Consider the following 19,163-nt stretch of genomic DNA (forward strand, 5'->3'; position numbering starts at 1 on the left):
GATTTTGGGCTGGAAACCTCTGTGGCCTCTTTTCAATCTCTTCATAAAGATTATTTTTTTTGTTTGGCTTTTTTCAAACTGCTAATGTCGTGTTGGAATCATCTATATTTTAAGATGTGGGATAGAGTGTGTACTTGTTCCTCACTGAGGAAACTTCGTTGTTTCCACTGAACTTTAAATTGTTTTTATTTCCATTGAAGCTGTTTTTCAACTTTCAAATATTTTTTTATTCTTTAACACTTTGTTACTTTGCTTTGAAAAGTGCTTTATAAATTAAAATAAAGTAAAAGTAATCTTTTTAAAGTTTGACCAGCTCTTATGGCTGCCGCACAGATTCTTCATGGTCAGTTCATTCACTGAGGAACCTTCCTGAGAAAAACTGCCCCTGTGTCCACTCATGCAGAAGCAATGATAGAACAGGAATGAAGCAGTTTCATTATTTTGAATTTGTCTTCCTCTTTATTGAAATGCAGAACCATGTTTGCCACAATAACAGTGTATGAAAAAAATGAAAAACGTCATCTATGCCTTAGATAACACTGGCAGGAACACACATACAGTTACATCAACAACAACAATGACACCTCAAAGACCACAAGCACACATCAGTAATAGCATTTACTAGGGGGCATTAGTGCATTAAGGCAAATGATCAGCACAGTTGTCTACAGTGTTAATAAATATTCCCTGTAAAGTCCATCTAATTGTCAGTGTCTGCTGACCCCACAGGTGTCAGTAACTAAAACGAGGATTGTAGTGCATATTTATAGAGCTTGAGTACAGAATTACAACATGGAGGAACCTGATTGGATAAACCTTTTAGTGGGGACACAACCTACCTGTGAAAGAGGTGTAAGGATGCATGGTGGTATAGCATGAGAACAGAAGAGTGCACAGGTATGCTCTAGTTACACTGAAACAAGTGACCATGAGGTGTGACGATGATGAAACTGTCTGGTCAAAAGGAAAGGAGTGACAGCGAGTCCCAGCACTGGTTTGCATTTCAATACTATGTCTAAGCTGTCATCCCCCCTTGAAATGATATTTGCAAAACATCCTTTACTGGCAGCTGAGGGAGGTTATTACCCGCTGTCACCCTCTGCTGGGCGAAGTGGGTAAAGCTGATGGATGGAGATCTGAGAACAGCAACAACAAATAGATTTATTCTGTATTAAAAAATAAAATAAATCAATGCCACATTCATGTTTTATTGCTTTAATTATATTCACATTGCACAATGAACAAAGTGGTGACTGTTCTCAGCTCTGAAGACATATTTCTCAAAACAGCAAAAACCTGAAGCAAAACAAAACAGATGACCTGTACTCATGTCAAAAAGATCAAATTCATTGCCACCAAAATGTTCCTTTGACAGTGTACAAACCGAGATGTTTAGATATTTATCAGATTGTCAGTGGACTGTAGAAGTGCATATCTTATTTTCTAATTTGCTGATTTCAAAGGTTTTACAAGCTACTCTGAAAAAAAGGGAACCTTAACATTTGCATGTGTGAAAATATTTGTTATAATAATCAGACAACACAGAAAGCTACAGTGGAAAAAAAAAACTGAAACAATATGTAGACTACAGTACCAGTATCCAAAGCACTGTGGAAACAATAATAATGTGCACTAGTGTACTACAGTAACAAAATGGTGCTTTGACCAGTATCCATACTCTGCGCTCTCCCACATCATCCCACTTTCTGTTGTCTTCTCCTTGCTACATCACCATAAATCTTTACTCCACTTCTGCTTTCATGGGCTGATCAACTGTTTATCTGAGCATCGTCCTCCATGTTTACAAACCACCGTAACTCTGTTGCATTCAAGCTTGACAAATATGCTCTACAATAGTGGCAATCAAGACATTTATGGGTCTGGCAGCTCTGTGGGCTCGGCAGGTTTTGACATTTAAATGGTTTCTTCCGCATTTGATGACTTATACAATGAAAAATGGAGCCACAGAGGTGTAATACAACCAACCTCTGTTCAAACTGATAACTGTACTTGAGTCATTTACCTTAATGTCATACAACATTTGCACGCAACTTCAGGTGTCATATGAATGTGAAAACACAGGGTTAAATATGCAGCTGGAGAGGTTAGTACTTCACTCACAAGAAACACACTCCCCCGATGAATCAATCGTCTCAAATATAGCAGGAAGCTGATTCAAGCAAACTTTTTCTCTACTTAAATCTTCTCCATTGTTTTATCTAATAAGCATTAGCCAGACTATAAACTTGCCTATTTCAACAAAGTAGAAGGTAGTTTGGGGCATACTGTTATGAAGTTTACCTTACAATGTTTTTTAGTCAGTAACAACATAATAATGCAGCATTAAACAGTTCATGGACTCTCCACATCTTACTTGTAGAGGTCATCGGAGTCTTTAGTATCTTCCGCATGAGCTGCTTCTAAACTTCCATTGAAGTAGCCAATCATTCCATTTAAACATCTATCATGGCCTTTCAGGAGTTGGGGGCTGATCTGCTGACCGGTTTGAAAATCTTCTTGAAGCAGACGGAGTTCTTAAGGGCAACACGAAACATGGAGCTTGAGAAAGTGTAGACGATGGGGTCCAAAGCGCTGTTGAGGTAGGTTAAGACGATGCAAATCTTGAAGAGCTCGGTTGCCTTAGTGTAGGAATAACAGTCATCGGGGTAGAATGTCTTGATGTAGACCGCCACCAGGCCTGTGATGACACTTGGCATGAAGCACAAGGTAAACACCAGAATGATCACCACGACCGCTCTGATGGCCCTCCGTCCCTTCACTTGCCTGTCTAGTCGCCGGCGGCGCAGCTGGCAGGCTATCTGTGCTGAGCAGAAGAGCAGCAAGAACCAGGGGAGGAGGAACTCTGCAATGAAGGCAATGTAATGTAACGTTATCGGCACAGGGTCTTTTTCATAGGAATTGAAGCTGCGACACCTGCCGCTTGCTTCGTGGAAGAGGTTAGCGGTCAGCAGCGGAATCCCACGGGCCACCACAGCAACCCAGATCAGGCCTGCGAGCCAGCCCGCCCGTCCCGAGGTAATTTGGCTGATGCAGTGATGCGGGTGGACCACCTTAAAGTAGCGATCAAGCGCCACTGCTGTCATGAATGCAATGCTGGCAGAGCGATTGACAGTCAGCATGAAGAGGCTGATTCTGCACCAGGCCCGTCCAAACACCCACTTCCCTCGCAGGTGGGTGTCGATGCGGAAAGGCACGTTGATGAGGACCAAGAAGTCAGCAAGAACCAGGTTAAAGAGGAAGAGGGTGTGAGGTTTCCAGGACTTCATGCAACAGCAGAAAATCCATAAGGATACTATGGTTCCTGGCAGGCCCAGAAACTCAATGGCCAAGCCTACTTCCATGAATACATGTTCTTTATCTTTGTTGAGCTGGCTGCAATGTAGTGAAGACTCGTTTTCTGTATTCATTTTAGTTGCGTGCATTCTGAGCTCTTTGGTTCCTTATTTTCAGCAGGTCGTGTGTCTATTTAAAAGAGAGAAGTACAAAGAAAAACATCTAATTTTTTTTAATGCAACAAGTTCAACATTTTGCAAAACACCAGCACCTGATTGTTTACAGTGGCTTCAGATCTGCCTTATTTATCTGTATCACTTTAGACGAAAGCATCTATCAGTGAGATATATCTGAATTATTCTAGTGTTATCAGATATTAGATGTTACATCTAATCCTTACAAAGAAAAGAAACAGGCAAATCCTGTGACTGAAAGCAGGTTTTTTGAAGCAAATCTACATGCCATGCAGGGTTTGTTTTTTTTTAACTTTCGGTCTGAATCTCCCATACAGTATAACAGCACTTTGTAAATTTATAAGTTATGAATAGGCTTTAATAAAAGATACACTTCGCTTTCTATGACAGCATATTATTAAACACAAAAAACATGATTTCACCTTACACCTACCACTTTTGTATTGCAGAGCTCCAGTGTTAATAACTACATACATGCTGTGGATAAAAAAAAAAAAAAATAGTAATAAATCCTAAACAGTTATAAAACAGAAAATTTAGTACTCACCCACAGTCAACACTGAATTTGCGCCTTCCGTAAATGAAGACAATGATGTGGGAAGCTCTTAAGCTTGTGCACTGAAAGTGATCTGATAAGATCGCTGGCAGTTTATAACTGCTGTGTTTGTCTGAGGGCTTGTTAGAACATGAGGGCTGTGAGGGCTCCAGAGAAGTGGCATTACACGTTAACTACTTCTGGTATTATAGATAGTGACGTATAATAGCACCTTTGTGACACATTTCTTGCCTTTATATGACAATAAATATGTCAGAAAATGGTGTGATATTTAATATTTTGAGAGAATCATTAAGTATTTGACCTGCTGGGTAGATCATTCATAACCTCACTGATACCTTTCTATTATTTGCTTATTATGCATGAGGACCACAAAGAGACACCAATCAATCAAAAAGAGAGAACATATCATTAAAGGGATGTAATAAGCAAGAATGCAGAGAATTCTGAATTCTTTCTACATACAGGGACATCTTAGTGGAGGGAAAGTGGGACAAACTGCTCAGGGCTCTGATGTTGGGAGGGGCCATAGCAAGCCTGGACTGAAGCATTTGTTTTCATGTGTGATTTGTTTTTTTTTTTTTTTTCTAAGTAATTTGTTCTATCAGGGTGGCTGCTAATGTGCGCCTCAATAGAAAGCAAATTAAAAGTATCAAGAAAAGAAAAGAAAGGGAGAGAAAGCAAACTGGGGGAAGTCAAACGGTTAACCTGTTAGTTTTGTAGATGTAGATGTGACACGATGTCTACCAGAATAGCCCAGCATAGCTTAACACCATGAGGCAAGGCTTTTGATTTTGAAAACAGCCCGAGAAGCAGCAGCAGATCCCTCTCCAAATGATGTGACACAAGGTGAGCTCATATAGTGGCAACTTAGTTACTCTAAGCAATCATTTGTATAGATAAATGTTTCAAGAGTAAGCGTTGCAACACTCACATCAATTAGCATTACCTCTGTGAGGTAAGCAAGGCATTTCAAGGAAGCCAGCGCATTTCAGGCTGATGAAATAGCATTTTAAAATACCTCAATGACACTGCTTCTTAAGAAACAACTGGAGGAACATTTTGCAACTAATTCATTGAGCACTAGGTCAGTAACATGATTGGGTTTAAAAAGAGCACCTTAAAGAGGCAGTTTCTCAGAGGTAAAGGTGGACAGAGGTTCACTGATCTGCAAAAAAAATGAGTCCGCGAATTGTGGAACAATTTCAGAATAATGTGTAAAACTCTGAAGATATCTCATCATATACAAAATGCCCAACACGGTAAAAAGTAGTCTTGAAAGCATCTTCTGTAACTTGAACTACAACAATTTTGGCAACAGCATGTGGCAACACGATAGGGTCACAACTATGAAAGACACAGTCCTTAAACCTCTTATGTGTGTAGTTGAGGTCAAAAATGCAGGTGGACTCTGGTGATAAGATCACTAGTGTCATGTCACAATGACTACAGAGTAATCACTGCATGGAAAAACTGCGATGCCTTTGAGTTCAAGTTTCACCTCATTTTGCCCCATTTAGTCTCATCTCCCTTTATATCATTGCATCCCATCTGATCTATCACTTCTTGTTTAAACTCGTCACACCGTATCCCATTTCATCTTACTGGAGCTTTTCTCTTCTTCAAATCAGCCAGGACCACCACAGTCAAAGGAAGATTTCTATTTCCTTCTGCAGGAATTTATATCTGCTCTGGCTCCTTTCCTTCCACATGCATACCTGTGAAGCATAAGGCAAGGACAGCAGCAGCAAGACCCCAGCACAGAACAGAGCAGGCAACAATGAAAAGAGATCTGAATAAGTGAAACACAGCATGAAAAAGGGGGGGAGCTGAGGTAGTGTTAGGTTGCAAAGCAGCTTGCAGATTCACAGCGAGGTCAGGCAGAGGCAGCTTAAATAATGTGGCCTGTTTGAGATTTCACAGTTGGATGTGTAGAAGGCTGATCAGCTGGGCCATCAACTGATGTGGGCGGACACCGAGATCTGTTGATCTAGCTAGATTACACCATACCTGACTTCATGGTCCACAAGAACTAACGCGTCTCATCCACTGTCATTTCTTGCTGGCAAATATCAAACGTGTGTTTGCTAGAATCACTGGACTCTGATCTAGAGGGCTGCCATTCATTCAACTGTTTTATTAGCGCACACACAAAACAAACACGCAAGCGCAAGCAGTGGCACCATGTCAGGACTCACATCTGCTCTCAGACACACTTTATGGTTGCAGTGTGTAGTGTGCATGTGTGAAATCAGGCTGTTAAGAGCACTGCATCCATATTTGTACAGTATGTGTTTATTTGTATATTGTCAGCTTTATGAACATGTCAGTTGGTTAATGAGTATACTCCACTATCTTATTTTTATAATAAGAAAAGATAACATTATAACATAGTATAAAGCTCTATAAAAATATTTGAATGTTGGCTATACTTGGACAACACTTATTAGTCTGTGCTGTCGGGTGTACTGCTTTTCCTTTTCACTTTCTATATTCATGTTATCACGCTAATCGTTGCTAATTATTTTAAAGGTATGCATCCAATTAAAGTCCTGAACGAGGACTGCACAAGCAGAAATTTAGGCCTGATGGTGGCGCTAGAGAAAACTGAAGTGACTAGTGTTCTTCCAGATGTTTGTGCCAGATTTTAGCACTTAACGAAGAGGCAATGTCCCCAAAAACTGAAAATGTTGAGCTGTCCGTAGTGCTATAGAAGTAGTGAGTAGGAGTAAAGTCAAAAGGATTTATCTTTTTGGAACAACGGATATCGGAATATCACGCCAGTCCACTTCAGATTTATTGAGGTATTTTAGTTGGAAAAAGTGGCAGACTGACCGACCAACATGCCATCCTTTAATTTTAATATATAATGTAGATATTAAACAGATCTATTAATATGAACTCTGATCAGTTTCTCTAACATACTCAGATACTGTGGCCCACTGATAACTGTCAATCTGACCCACAGCATGACTCAGGTGCAGTATTATATGGGGCTTCTGTGTCTCCCTTTTGAAAACACTCATCATTCCACTTAATTGCTCACTTATTGAATGCTTAAAACATTCAAACTGCCACTGCAGGATCAATACTAGGATTGGTGCACAACACACACACACACACACACACACACATCACACACTTGCTGCTCAGGTGGTCCAGGTTTGCTTTCTGGGTTTTCCCTCAGTTCACAGCTTCAGCCTGTGACGGGGACATCACTGTCTCACTCTGATAACATGGAGCAGCTTAATGTTTAGCCCAGGACACACACACACACACACCTACACACACACGCACACACGCACACACTGGGAAGCAAAGGGATTACAAAGGCACAGAGACCCATTTGCCGACCAGAAATGGACACAAGAAAACTAAATGTGAGGAGAATGCGAGGTGACGATCAAGGTGAGTTATAACTGTTAACAGCATCTTAAAAGGATCTGTAATGACAGCAGAAGAAAAAACTTTATGGCTTGAGGTGGCATTACTTGCCATTGCATCCTTATTTCAGTTGCACTGAGTGGAATAGTGAAGTGATGGGGTTGAATTCAGTGCTAATGATAAACTATTACTGATTGTATTGTTTGAGGACAAATAATTGGCCTTGAAAGTCACCTAGCAGATGATTATAACAGAGTGAGAACTTGTTGAATATTGTCCAAGCCTTTAATTTGCTAAGTAGGGCTATTAGCCAGTTAATCCACATAAGAGCCTGTAGACTGTGCTGCGTGCCCTGAGGAAGAGGAAGTGAATGCATCCTGGAGGTATTATAATGTGAAGTGCAAAATCCAACAAAATTCATGTTTCTTTTCAAAATGTTGTCATTTTTTAAAATAACATTTATGTTAAAATGGGAATCAGGGAAGAAAATGCTGACATTAAACACTTTGTTTAATCTATCAGTAGACTTAACAGGCGTGATTCTACACCTATTCAAAGCAATTATGAATGCAAAATTTATTGCTTATATTGTACGACTTAATGATTGAGAGCATTGAATAATACAAAAATGTAGAAAAATGTATCCATAAGTCATTTTAGGTTTTCCATATGAGTATTTATTTACTTTTCAGACCAGGAAGCTCTGTCCATCCATGCGTGAATTTAAATGTGTCTCTGCATAATTCTCGTGTGAGCACAAAACTAAAATCCAATTATTTAGATTGTTTAAATTTTTATTTACGGCCAATATCGGATTTTTTGGCCAATATCAAACTTGATAAAAGTTAGAACACAAAAACATGAAAGTTGCGCAAAAACTAAACTGCGGTCGTTGCACTTTAGCTAGCTGCCACCCTTAGCTAAAGTGGATATTTTGTGAATGTTGTTTTCTGAAATTATCTGCTTCAACACATCAGAAATTTATCATATCACCTAAATAGACTAAATCTTAAGATTGCTAAAAAAAAAAAAAAAAAAAAGCTATGAAGCCTAGCGTAGTAGATTAACAATATCTACTGTCTCTGCAGCCTCTTTGTCTAAAACCGCTTTGCAGTCCGTGCGGCTGTTAGCCATTTTACTTAACATATATGTGCAAATTTAACTTACAAGCTAGCTTACCATTGCAGAACAGCTGGAGACAGAGGGAAACAGCTAGCCTGACACAGCACAAAGCTAACTCACGAAGCACTTCTACTGGTCACTAATTAGTGCAATTTTTATTTTTACACGGTACAAATGCTACCAAATAAAAGCATTTTATGGGGCGTTGTCTGTCAATGCAATTCTTGGCTGGGCACAGTAAACATTAGTTGTCACTGTTCATTTAGTTGACACGTAGTCAGACAGCTTTAAGAAAAAAATTGCCCCTTGGCAAACAAATAGTCTGACAGCTGGTTTTAATACTTTAACTGTCAAACAATTTAAACAAATAGCATAACAGACAAACAGAGACAGGTTAATGATCTAAAACTCTTTGCCAACTTAATGCTGAGCTGAGCTAACCAGCTGCCATTCATATTTAGGGCAAAGACATGAAAGTGGAATTGATGGGCTCATCACATTGTCTCTCAATAAGAAAGCAAACAAGCATTTTTAGGCTGTGCAGTGTTTTTTGTTTTTTTTTTTAAAAGGGTCGTCAGGTATGAACATGGCATTTTGCCACATACTGAATGGCTTGCAAAAATAATTTCTGTTTCCTTGTGACAGAGAGTGTTAAAGACGAATCCCCAGCAGAGCCGCACGGCAGTGGCCCTGCCCGCCCCGTTCCTGCTCTCGTTCGCCTCTATGTGTATGCGCTGCATGGCTGTTTCTGTGAGGTGGCCTTCACTGCTGTGTGGGACTGGTGCAGCACCCAGGACAGGAGGCTGCCTGGTCACAGCAGCCTGTGGGCACTGCCCATGTATGCCACAGCAATCTATCTCATGGAGAGGCTGAGGGCCCGACTCCTGGCTCAAAATCACCCACTGACTGTGAGACTGATGGCCTACACTGTTTTCATCTACTTATGGGAGTTCAGCTGGGGTGCGGGGCTCAGTTTGTTGGGAGCCTGTCCATGGGACTATTCAGGTTATAGGTACAACCTGGGAGGACTGATAACTCTGGAGTATGCTCTTCCCTGGGCTGTGGCAGCTTTTATAGCAGAGCAGCATGTGATCAGGTTCACTTTAAGGATAAGCCTGCACAACTGAACCGATAATGCAATGATCTGGACTTAAGTGCTTCCAAAACACTCTGTGACAATGTTTATTGGAATAATACCACACTACTGTGAGTTTTGGATATTTTTATATTAAAAGAAAGTTGGTGAGCTGGCTGCCAGACCTGTGTCATATCATATCTCATATCTAAATATGATTTTCAGTTTAATCTTTAAGTTTTTTTTTCAGTTTGTTTTGTTTTTTCTCATATATTGAAAAGAACTATTGTGTTGTTTTTAACAGGCTAATGTAACTGACTATTTAAATGCATTTAAGGAGTAGTGTTGCTTTTGAAAAATAAGGAAAAGTTATCTAAAGCGTGATACCAACAGTCGGTTAAATATAAAGTCGTGTAAACGAATTAGCTAGTTTTAGTATAAATATCAACAAAAGATATCAAAGAGCTAATTTGGGTACTTGGAAAACTAAAATTGTATAAAGAAATACATGGTGTAGTTTTATGGTGAAGTAACTTAGAAAAATAAATGTAAAAATGAATAATGAGCTTTGAACTTTGAAGAAAATAAATGTTTTTAAATTTTTTTCCAAAGAAGGATTTATGCTAAGCTAAAATAAGCCACTCATCACTAGCGCAAAGTGTTTCAAATGTCCCACCGTTCACAGACTTTGCAACAGAGCGAGTTAAATTATCGTGTTAACCGCATGCTGGCTGTGAGGTGCACTTTCTCAGCTTTCTGTTGGACAAACAGTCGCGTAATTACAGAAATGCAAATTGTGCTTGCACAAGTCTGTCAGCGGTGATGTGCTCGGTGTTAAAAGAGTGTTAACAGGTGTATCAGCGGCTCGGTGTTGAAGGTTTAATGGCTTCAGTACAGTCATTTTCACACAACTTTTCATTAGAAGACAATGTCTGAATATTTCCTTTGAAAATTTAGCCTCATTCAAAGTAGAAAGTTATTACAGCAACCCATTCTATAAACGCAAACTTTATGCTAACATACTGTTTAGCTTCAAAGGCAAATTCATATACATAACTCAACACGAAGCTGTCCACAGATGGCTTCACTGCGAAAATAAAATAAATGAAAATAGTAAATCAAAGGAAAAGTTGAAGATGTGGTGGTGGGGAGTAAAAAAGAGAAATGTCCACAACTGCAGCTAAAATGCTAAAAAAAAAAAATGCCAGTCTTTAAACAGGTCAGTCAAAATCACTTACCAACACTCAGTATGTGTTGTAGCATATCGTAGATATTGCCCCATCCAGCTGGGTGTTTTTGGTGTCTTAATTGCAGGTCAAAGGGGAACATTTCTACCTTAGAAACAAGTTACAAAAATTGATTTATTTATTTGTTTTAACCTGGGAACCATTTAGTCATTGAGGCTCTTAATGGCAATGAATCACGCAGCCAAGTACGCTTTGAAATCATTTCCAGTCATCTGTGCACTTCCTGGGGAAAACCCCCTCTCCAATACAGGGATGATAAAATAAAAATCTGGCAAGCTGAGGTAGGTGTGATAACAGTGTTATGTGACAACAAGGTTACGTTCCACATACTCATTGAAACTTGTGTTTTGAAGTAATTTCAGCTGCTAAAACTGCAGCTTATAAGTGACACCCAACTCATTCAAAACTTTTCAAGCTATTGTATTTACAGACAGAATAACATGCACGCATGCAAACACTACCAAAAACACAAGCCCCCTGGCGGAGGTAATTATGTTGTTATTCAATCATCTACATCAAACATGCCTTTTTTCCTCTTGCAACTGCATTAGTGTTACACTGATTATGGCCCAGTTGAAATTGCTCTGTAATGTGCAGGGATTTGAAAAGATGGAGCAGTCTACAACTTTGAAGGAGTGGCAATGTGGACATTACTTTTATTTTTATTGCATAAACACACAAGAAGATAATGGTGTAAATAACATCTGGGACAGAAATAATTGCATTATACTGCTAATATAACATCAGCACTTTGTAGGCATCTGCACAGACAGCACGCCAACACAAAGCTCGCAAATTTAGCTCATTTTGACAAGGCCAAGTTAAAATGTCTCTTAACTTCAACACCACTTATTAAATACTTTGATCCTGATGTAGTTAAGCTTGTAGCATTGTAGCCTCCATTTCTACCTGTACAGTGGTGGTGACCACTTTGAAGTCTCTTTGGGCTTGTTTTCAGCTTTCTTTTGTATTGTTGGCCTTCAAAGATTGTGTCCTCCTTAGGATAGTGATTTGTATTATTGTGTTGGACTGTAGCATGAGGCTTATGTTGCTAACTGGTAATGATATGATATTGCATTTTAGGACACATTATAAACAGTGCATTGGGTCTGGCAGTCTGGTGGCTAATGTGAACAGACTAGCCCACTATGGAGTCAAATTCCCAGCTTACTGTTTCAGTGTCTGGAACCATTCAAATTTTTTTCAAGGGGGTAAAAGATTTAAGAAACAATGCCAGGTTTTATATGTCAGTTTTGTAAGAAACTACAGAATGGGTGTAGGTGACTGTAAAAGCAGTAAGTACTCAACTCTGTGGAAATGTTCATCTGACAACAAGGTGATGTTCTTGATACTTGTTGCAACTTGTGTCCTTTCAGCCACTAGAACTGCAGCTTGTAGCAGCCAACTTAGAAGGAGAAGGCAAATACTCAGACCACATATTTTTATTTCTATAGATATTTATATGTTTTTCTCTCAGCACTCATACAATTACATGCAGTGATTTATGAATGTGAGAATGCAGCTTCATTTTTTAATTGCTCATTAATACTGAGATGGGTTATTGTTTACCTTTATTATATGGTTTGCGGTTCCCTACGTGTTTATACATAATACCTTTCACTGCTAGAGCTCTTTCTAAAGAATATGACCTCCCCTCCCAGCATGCATTATAACGCAGGTGTGGTTTGGGGGCTGATGCTCAGGGTCTCTTCCGCTCGGGGTTTTGGATCACAACCAGGGCAACAGTGCCCTCACCCCTCTGCCACTGGTATCTACAACAGAAAAGATCACTGTCAAGTCACTGCGTGTAAAACTTCCCTGGAATATTTTGAAAGGCTCACTTACACTTTTTATCAAGTAATTTGTGCAATGACTGTAGGAGTTTGACAACTTAATGATGACTTACTGGCTCTGCTCAGGAATGAGCAAACTGTCTCCTGCAGAAAGACTGAATTCCTGCTCTTTCATAGTCACTGTAGAAGATCCTTCCTAAGAAAGAGATGAAGAAGAACAGAGATTACCGTTTGCTGGAAGGAGGCAGAAGGGCAAGCGTGGTTAGATATAGCAGTTTAGTAGTACGACAGACTGTTGGGACAAATTCTGCACACATACCAACTGCCAAACCCACACATCAGTTTGGGGTGCTGTCATCTCTGTGAGTCCAGGTCCAAACACCATTGCCTGTTGGAGAGGCAGAAAAAGAATCTTCTTTATTGCCATTATTATCTGACACATCTGATCTGCTTCTGTTATCTCAACAATAATGCTACCTTTGAGTTGTAAATTTACAATCAAAACATGTTGTTGCATTTTTGATGTTGTGCCAGGAGGGAATGTCCCTTTCTGCCAGATAGGCTTAACTATAGAGTTGTGGTCAGAAGTTTACAGACGCTCATCACGGGCATGAATGTCATAGTGATTTTATTGACTTATTGGTTTTAGTGACTTGAGCCTTAGTGGTTCCTGGGTTGTTCCTGAACATCCTAACCAATTTCCTCTCATCTGAGGGTGACCATTTTGGGCCTTCTAACAGTTATTCTTGGCCAACTGTAATTATTTGAGATGTTGATCTTGGAAATTGCAGTTGTTTAGAAATGGCTCCAAGAGACCATCCTGACTCATGTAAATTTACAATTCTCCTTCTTGGATCTTCACTGAGTTCCTTGGAGTTTCCCACTGTTATGAGAATTGGTCAGTCCAGCGAGTTCTGTCAAACAAATCTTTTTAGCTGGCAAAGAGAAACTACCAGTTGTAGTCAGTCATGTCCACCAACAAGAAGTTAAAAGGCTTTGGCCTTGCCAAACACTGCAACACCTTCAGCACCATTTCTTAAAAATTAAAGTGAATGGATGTATATATTTGAGTCTATATGTATACTTTTGACCCTGTATGGATTAGAGTTAAAGTTATTAAAGATGTATACTGTACAATCATTCCACCCTGGAAAAGACAGTTCAAAGAAATCATTAAAAGCCCCAAACTACCATGACATTACCATGAAAAGTGTATGTAAACCTCTGACCAAGAAGTTCTTATACATCCCATACAAGCTCAGTATTTGACATTAGGTTTCTTACCTCAGTCTCAAACTGAGCTCCAAACATGTCGATGGGCCTTCCACTGCCCAGGGATGACCTCTGTTTGTCCAGCCAGTCTTTGAAGGAGAAGGGTGTCATCACGTTCATGGTGTTCAGCTGGAAAGGAGGTTCCCTGAAGACTTCATCTGTCCATCCAAAGATCAACAGTGACACCAGTTCAAAGTTTACAGGGACTAGCCTTTAGACCAGACTCACAATTTCGTCTGAACAACTCACTTGGATCAGGTTTTCCTGTTTTGCACTGTCTTGATGCCATGAACCTGAAAGTAAAAGCTAACTAACTCAATAAACTTAAAACAAAGAACATGATCTAATGGAGACTTGTAAAGATGGAAAGATGCCTTACTCCTTGATTATTGGCACCAGTTGGGTTCCTAGATCTTCGCAGTAGAACCATCTCTCAAATAGAATGTCAGTGGTGTTGTCTACATAATATCTGAAAGCACAAACACAGGCTAACATAAAAATCAGCAACTCTGTATTTCAGCCTTTTCCTGCTCAGAGATTCCAAAAGAAAAAGCCTTTTACACTACGTTTTAAGACTGCAGTCCAAATGATGCACCCATGGTAGGACGGGCAGTATTGGCAACATCACCACTAAGGTTGAGGTAGAATAACAATTTAGGGCTGCTTTACTGCCTCTAAGTGTAAATAGCTTGCAATCATCACGGGTAATTAGTTCAGATTTTCAATGTATTATAAAGGGTAATATTTAGGAGGTTTTCAGCCAGCTGAAACTGCACGACAAAGACTGTGTTAGACTTGAGTAAATCTACTACACAATGACTTTAGACAGAAAATGTGAACCAGTCCAGGCAGAACCTAGATCTTAACCCAACAGAGATGCTCTGGAATGAGCTCGACAGAGCCATCTGGAGTCTAGTAATTTTGATGATCTGAAGCTGGTCTTAAATGGTCCAGATCTCCTGCTGATCACTTCTTTGAGGGACCTGCTGGTAAAGACGGTTCAGCTCTGAGAATGTTTAATTGAAATTTTCTACAAAGATTCATAAAGATTCTATAAATTCCCTGATGATATAGATATAACTTGTGATTGAATGCATTTTAATTAAAGAAATGGGGTGGGGGGGGGGGGGGGGTCATTTTAGTTTGGTTTGTTTTTTTCCCTGCTTTCTTTTCAGTTGTTTTTTTGTTTTTTTTTTAGATTCTACATTTTATTCCAGCTAAAAATGTTTTCTTTTTATTTAATCTCCCATCCATCATTTTATGCGGCTAACAACTGTCTAAGAAAAAATGCGGAAAAGGGAAGGCATTACACTAGTTAACCTCAGGCAGTCGGTCTCAATGAGCAGTCGTCTCCGTTCCATCACCAGTCCCACAGTGTTGGCCTGTCTCTGGGGGGAGTGAGGGATCCGAGCTGGCAGCAAAAACATCTAGAAATGGAGACAAAAATGAGCGGAATTACACAGTGAAAAATGTCCAACTGGGATAAAGGTCATTACACAAGCATGCTGCAGTTCCTTATTTTTATTAGCAGGAAGCTAGTAAGAGGAACTGGATCAGAAAAATTGTTTACAGGAAGTTTTAGTGCAGTTGTCCATCCCAACCAGCATTACATTATTATATGTAAAATATCTGCCTTGTTTATTTTCTCCTTGAAAGCACAGGTGGTTTCTATTGAGAAATTTGGTCAATTGACAGCAGAGTGCACTGCTCTCTCTCTGCTGATATGGGTCAGTGTAACTCTCTTTCTTTCTCTCATGCTCTCGCTCACCTGACGGTTTATTTATTTGTTTAATTACACTTTGAATCTTGGTGTTTACATACCTGTGTCTATATCTATATATTGTTTTTTTTCATTTATTCACATGCGTGTACCTGCTTGTAATAAATAGAAGTGGTTGTATTACAAACATTAATTTCTATAATTACAAGCCCAGCGCAAATTACTCTGGCCCCCCGCAAAATCGGAATCCTTGTGCTCTGCATGCTAACACCGCTCGAATAATGTTCGACTGGACACTACACTGATTCGCTGCTCCATCTTGAGGTGCAAACTGGTATTGCACAGAGTACAGCCCACCTTTTTTTCATCTTCAGGTGATGTTTCTGCAACACAATACAAAGATGTCTTGGACATAACTTCACAGCTGTTATTGATTCACATTTAGTTACTTTTAGAAGGTTTTAAACTCTTGTTTTATTTATATTTAAAAAGTATCTTTACAGTTAAATTCTATTTAAACGGCCGTTTATGTGTGCAAAGCAAAGATAAAAAGTAATAATAGAACATATTAGATCTTACTTCTCCCTCTTTGATGTGCACATCCTTGTGTTTGCCATTTTCAATCACCTTCAGGCACATGTCCCCCTTCAGCTGGTAGAACAACTACGTAAAACAGGGAGAGAAAGATAAATAAAGAATAGCAGTGGGTTAAATATTTTTCATAAATATTTATTTGCAGGCATTAGCAAGTGTGTAAAAAGCTGTTAGTCACAATTAGCATAAAAAAATCTCAGACCAACTGGTCAGGTCTCATTGTGGGTAATGTAGGTGGCAGAAAGAAGAATGTATGTCAGTACTGAAAGAACCAAGGGGGAGATATAATGCAGAGTGTCCAAACTGCAAGGGTTCAAAAGTAAAAATAAATTTAGCCTCTTAATATGTCTTAAGGGGCAACTGTTAGTCCAGACCTACTGTACTTTAGTCAAAAGTGTTTTTAATGGCATGACTCTATATTCTTTGACCACGCCGCCCATTCATGTGCAAACCTGAAAAGCCAGAGGTGGGTAGAGCAGCAGGAGGACCCCCTAACAGAACAGGCTTTAATGACAAAGAAATGCCAGTTATTAAGTCAGATACAGCAGGAGCAGAGGAAAAGGAAATGGGTGAAAAGTGGCTTACAGATGTGTAGCAACTGTGGCTAAAACAGCTTAAATAGAGCACCGTATATGAGGTAGCCAGGTGGATGTGTAGAAGTGGATCAGCAGAGTTTAATTTTGTACCATTTTTGCTACATCCTGTATTTTTGTGCAATTTCTTGCTCACAGTCGCACTCCGTGTGTTTGTATACATACACTTGACATGCGCCTAAGCACGCAGCTTCCACAACTAAATTATGTGTAACTGTCCATAAAACACTGATCTCTATTTTTAGATGATGTAAAAAATTACCACAACACTAAAAAGCTTATCCAAGTTTCATGATTCAGTAACAGTGAACGTTTAATGTCGAAAGTGGCTGTAAGCTGACACTCTCTATACTTTGACACGGGACCCAGGAAAACCAATAGCAGCTAGGGCCAAAACAGTGGGACCAAGCATTGCAACACTGGTGGAATTTGTCCTAAAAGAGAGAAATGAGTCAACTATGTAGGAAACTGAAAGAACCTAATCAAAAACTAAAGTCTGGACACTGTCTTTTGCAGGTTCTCCTGCTTTCACTGAGCATATGTGCCTCCTGGAATGAGGAAAGAAGAAATGAGTACTTTTCTCTCACCTCCTCCCCCTCCTCTATGTGATAATCCTTCCTGGTGTTAGGGCCTCCGACAAACATGACTAGCAACTGGGAGAAGTGCCTGAGACAAATTAAAATCATGTCAGTGCATGTCCTCTCAGTTCCCCTGTCTGTGCACTAAATCATGAGCTTCCAGACTATCAGCCTCTCATATAAATTACACATTGCTCAATAACTGTAAAATTCAATTAGCATTTGCACAGTAAGAATGCAGTCAAAGCAAGACTAAATGTGTTACTTACATGAGTTTGTTGCACACTGGTGGCAGGAATGCATTCTGGTTTTCTGCAATCCATTTTTCCACATTCACCTGAAGAGTACTGCTACTCATTTTAATTTGATTTGTGCTGCAGTATGAAACGTCTGGGACTGACCTCTCTGCCTGCTGTTATGACTGGTTTAAACACGAGGACACCAAAAGTCCAAAATGCAGAAGTGGGTGTAAGCTAATCAGGGAGGAGCTCCGTTTCTTTGCCAGGTGAAAGGTTGTTGTTTAATAAGTAACATAATGCTGTCCTGCAGACCAAATGAAATCTTTGGCAACGTGCACAAAGCCATGATGGGAACAGTTTTTACGTAGATCTTTACAGGCCAAACACGCACATCCAATAGTTAAAGGGATGCAGGAACAAAGATAGTAACGAGAAGAAGAAGACAGTCCGTACACCGGAATGCTCCTGGAAGATAATTTATTACAAAAGTACCTTCAAAAATGAGTAACTTTTCGGGAAGAAGGGCATGGATGCCCGAAACATTACTCATGTTTGAAGGTACTTTTCTAGTGCATTAATAGTGCATCTGTGAATGCACTATTAATGGGGAACAACATACAATCAGCGGCCACTTTGTACACTTGTTCAACTGCTCAACACAAATATCTAATCAGCAAATGGCAACAGCTCATTGCATTTAAATATGTAGACATGTTCAAGGCGACCTGCTGAAGTTCAAACTGATTATCGGAATGGGGAAGAAAGGTGATTTAATTGGCTTTGAATGTGACAGATGGGCCGGTCTGAGTATTTTAGAAACTGCTGATCTACTGGGATGTTCCCACTCAAGGGTTTCCCATCCAAAAAAGAGGAAATATCCAGTAAGCAGCAGTTCATTGAGTGAAAATGACTTGTTGGTGGCAAAGGTCAAAGGTGAATGGCCATTCTACTCTGAGCTGATAGGAAGGCAACAGTAACTCAAATAACTACGCATTACAACCAAGGGTTGCAGAAAAGCATCTCTGGGGGTATTTTCTTGGCCTACTTTGGAGCCCTTAGTACCAACTGAGCATCATTTAAACATCACAGCCTACCTGAGTGTTGCTGACCATGTGCATCCCTTTCTGACCACAGTGTACCATCTTTGGATGGCTCCTTCCGATAGGATAATGTTCCATGTCACAAAGCTCAAATCATCTCAGACTCATTTCTTGAACTCTAATGGCCTCCACAGTCACCAGATCTCAATCCAGTGGACCACCTTCGGGATGTGGTTGAACAGGAAATTTGCATCATGGATGTGCAGCCGACAAATCTTGCTGAATCGATGCCACAAAGAATTAAGGCAGTTCTGAAGCCAACAGGGGGTCCAACCCAGTACTAGTAAGGTGTACCTAATAAAATGTCTGGTGAGCGTATACAGGTTTCTTACCAACATGTGCTGCCATTCAGGCAAAATCGTGTTTGTTTCAGCAAAATAATGCCAAACCAATAAATAATAA

General features: G+C 39.8%; 3 protein-coding genes across 3 annotated transcripts; 1 reads left to right on the plus strand and 2 right to left on the minus strand.

The window, feature by feature from the left end:
* Positions 1 to 547: 547 nt before the first annotated feature.
* hcar1-3 (hydroxycarboxylic acid receptor 1-3) lies at positions 548 to 4,173 on the minus strand. The gene is made up of 2 exons (XM_030748519.1): positions 4,036 to 4,173; positions 548 to 3,483 (listed from the first exon to the last, which is right to left on the minus strand). Exon 2 carries the CDS (start codon positions 3,441 to 3,443, stop codon positions 2,475 to 2,477), a length of 969 nt encoding a protein of 322 aa, XP_030604379.1. The 5' UTR covers positions 3,444 to 3,483; positions 4,036 to 4,173; the 3' UTR covers positions 548 to 2,474.
* Positions 4,174 to 7,350: 3,177 nt separating this feature from the next.
* LOC115793674 (transmembrane protein 229B-like) lies at positions 7,351 to 9,677 on the plus strand. Its single transcript, XM_030748753.1, has 2 exons — positions 7,351 to 7,452; positions 9,196 to 9,677. Exons 1-2 carry the CDS (start codon positions 7,404 to 7,406, stop codon positions 9,675 to 9,677), a joined length of 531 nt encoding a protein of 176 aa, XP_030604613.1. The 5' UTR covers positions 7,351 to 7,403.
* Positions 9,678 to 12,311: 2,634 nt separating this feature from the next.
* Positions 12,312 to 17,857, minus strand: haao (3-hydroxyanthranilate 3,4-dioxygenase). Its single transcript, XM_030748273.1, has 10 exons — positions 17,692 to 17,857; positions 17,432 to 17,510; positions 16,237 to 16,320; positions 15,258 to 15,364; positions 14,317 to 14,406; positions 14,187 to 14,230; positions 13,950 to 14,095; positions 12,985 to 13,053; positions 12,779 to 12,861; positions 12,312 to 12,644 (listed from the first exon to the last, which is right to left on the minus strand). The coding sequence occupies exons 1-10, from the start codon at positions 17,778 to 17,780 to the stop codon at positions 12,572 to 12,574; spliced, it is 864 nt and encodes a 287-aa protein (XP_030604133.1). The 5' UTR covers positions 17,781 to 17,857; the 3' UTR covers positions 12,312 to 12,571.
* Positions 17,858 to 19,163: the final 1,306 nt, after the last annotated feature.

Source organism: Archocentrus centrarchus, chromosome 15, assembly GCF_007364275.1.
Source record: "Archocentrus centrarchus isolate MPI-CPG fArcCen1 chromosome 15, fArcCen1, whole genome shotgun sequence".
Classification (NCBI taxonomy): Eukaryota; Metazoa; Chordata; class Actinopteri; order Cichliformes; family Cichlidae; genus Archocentrus; species Archocentrus centrarchus.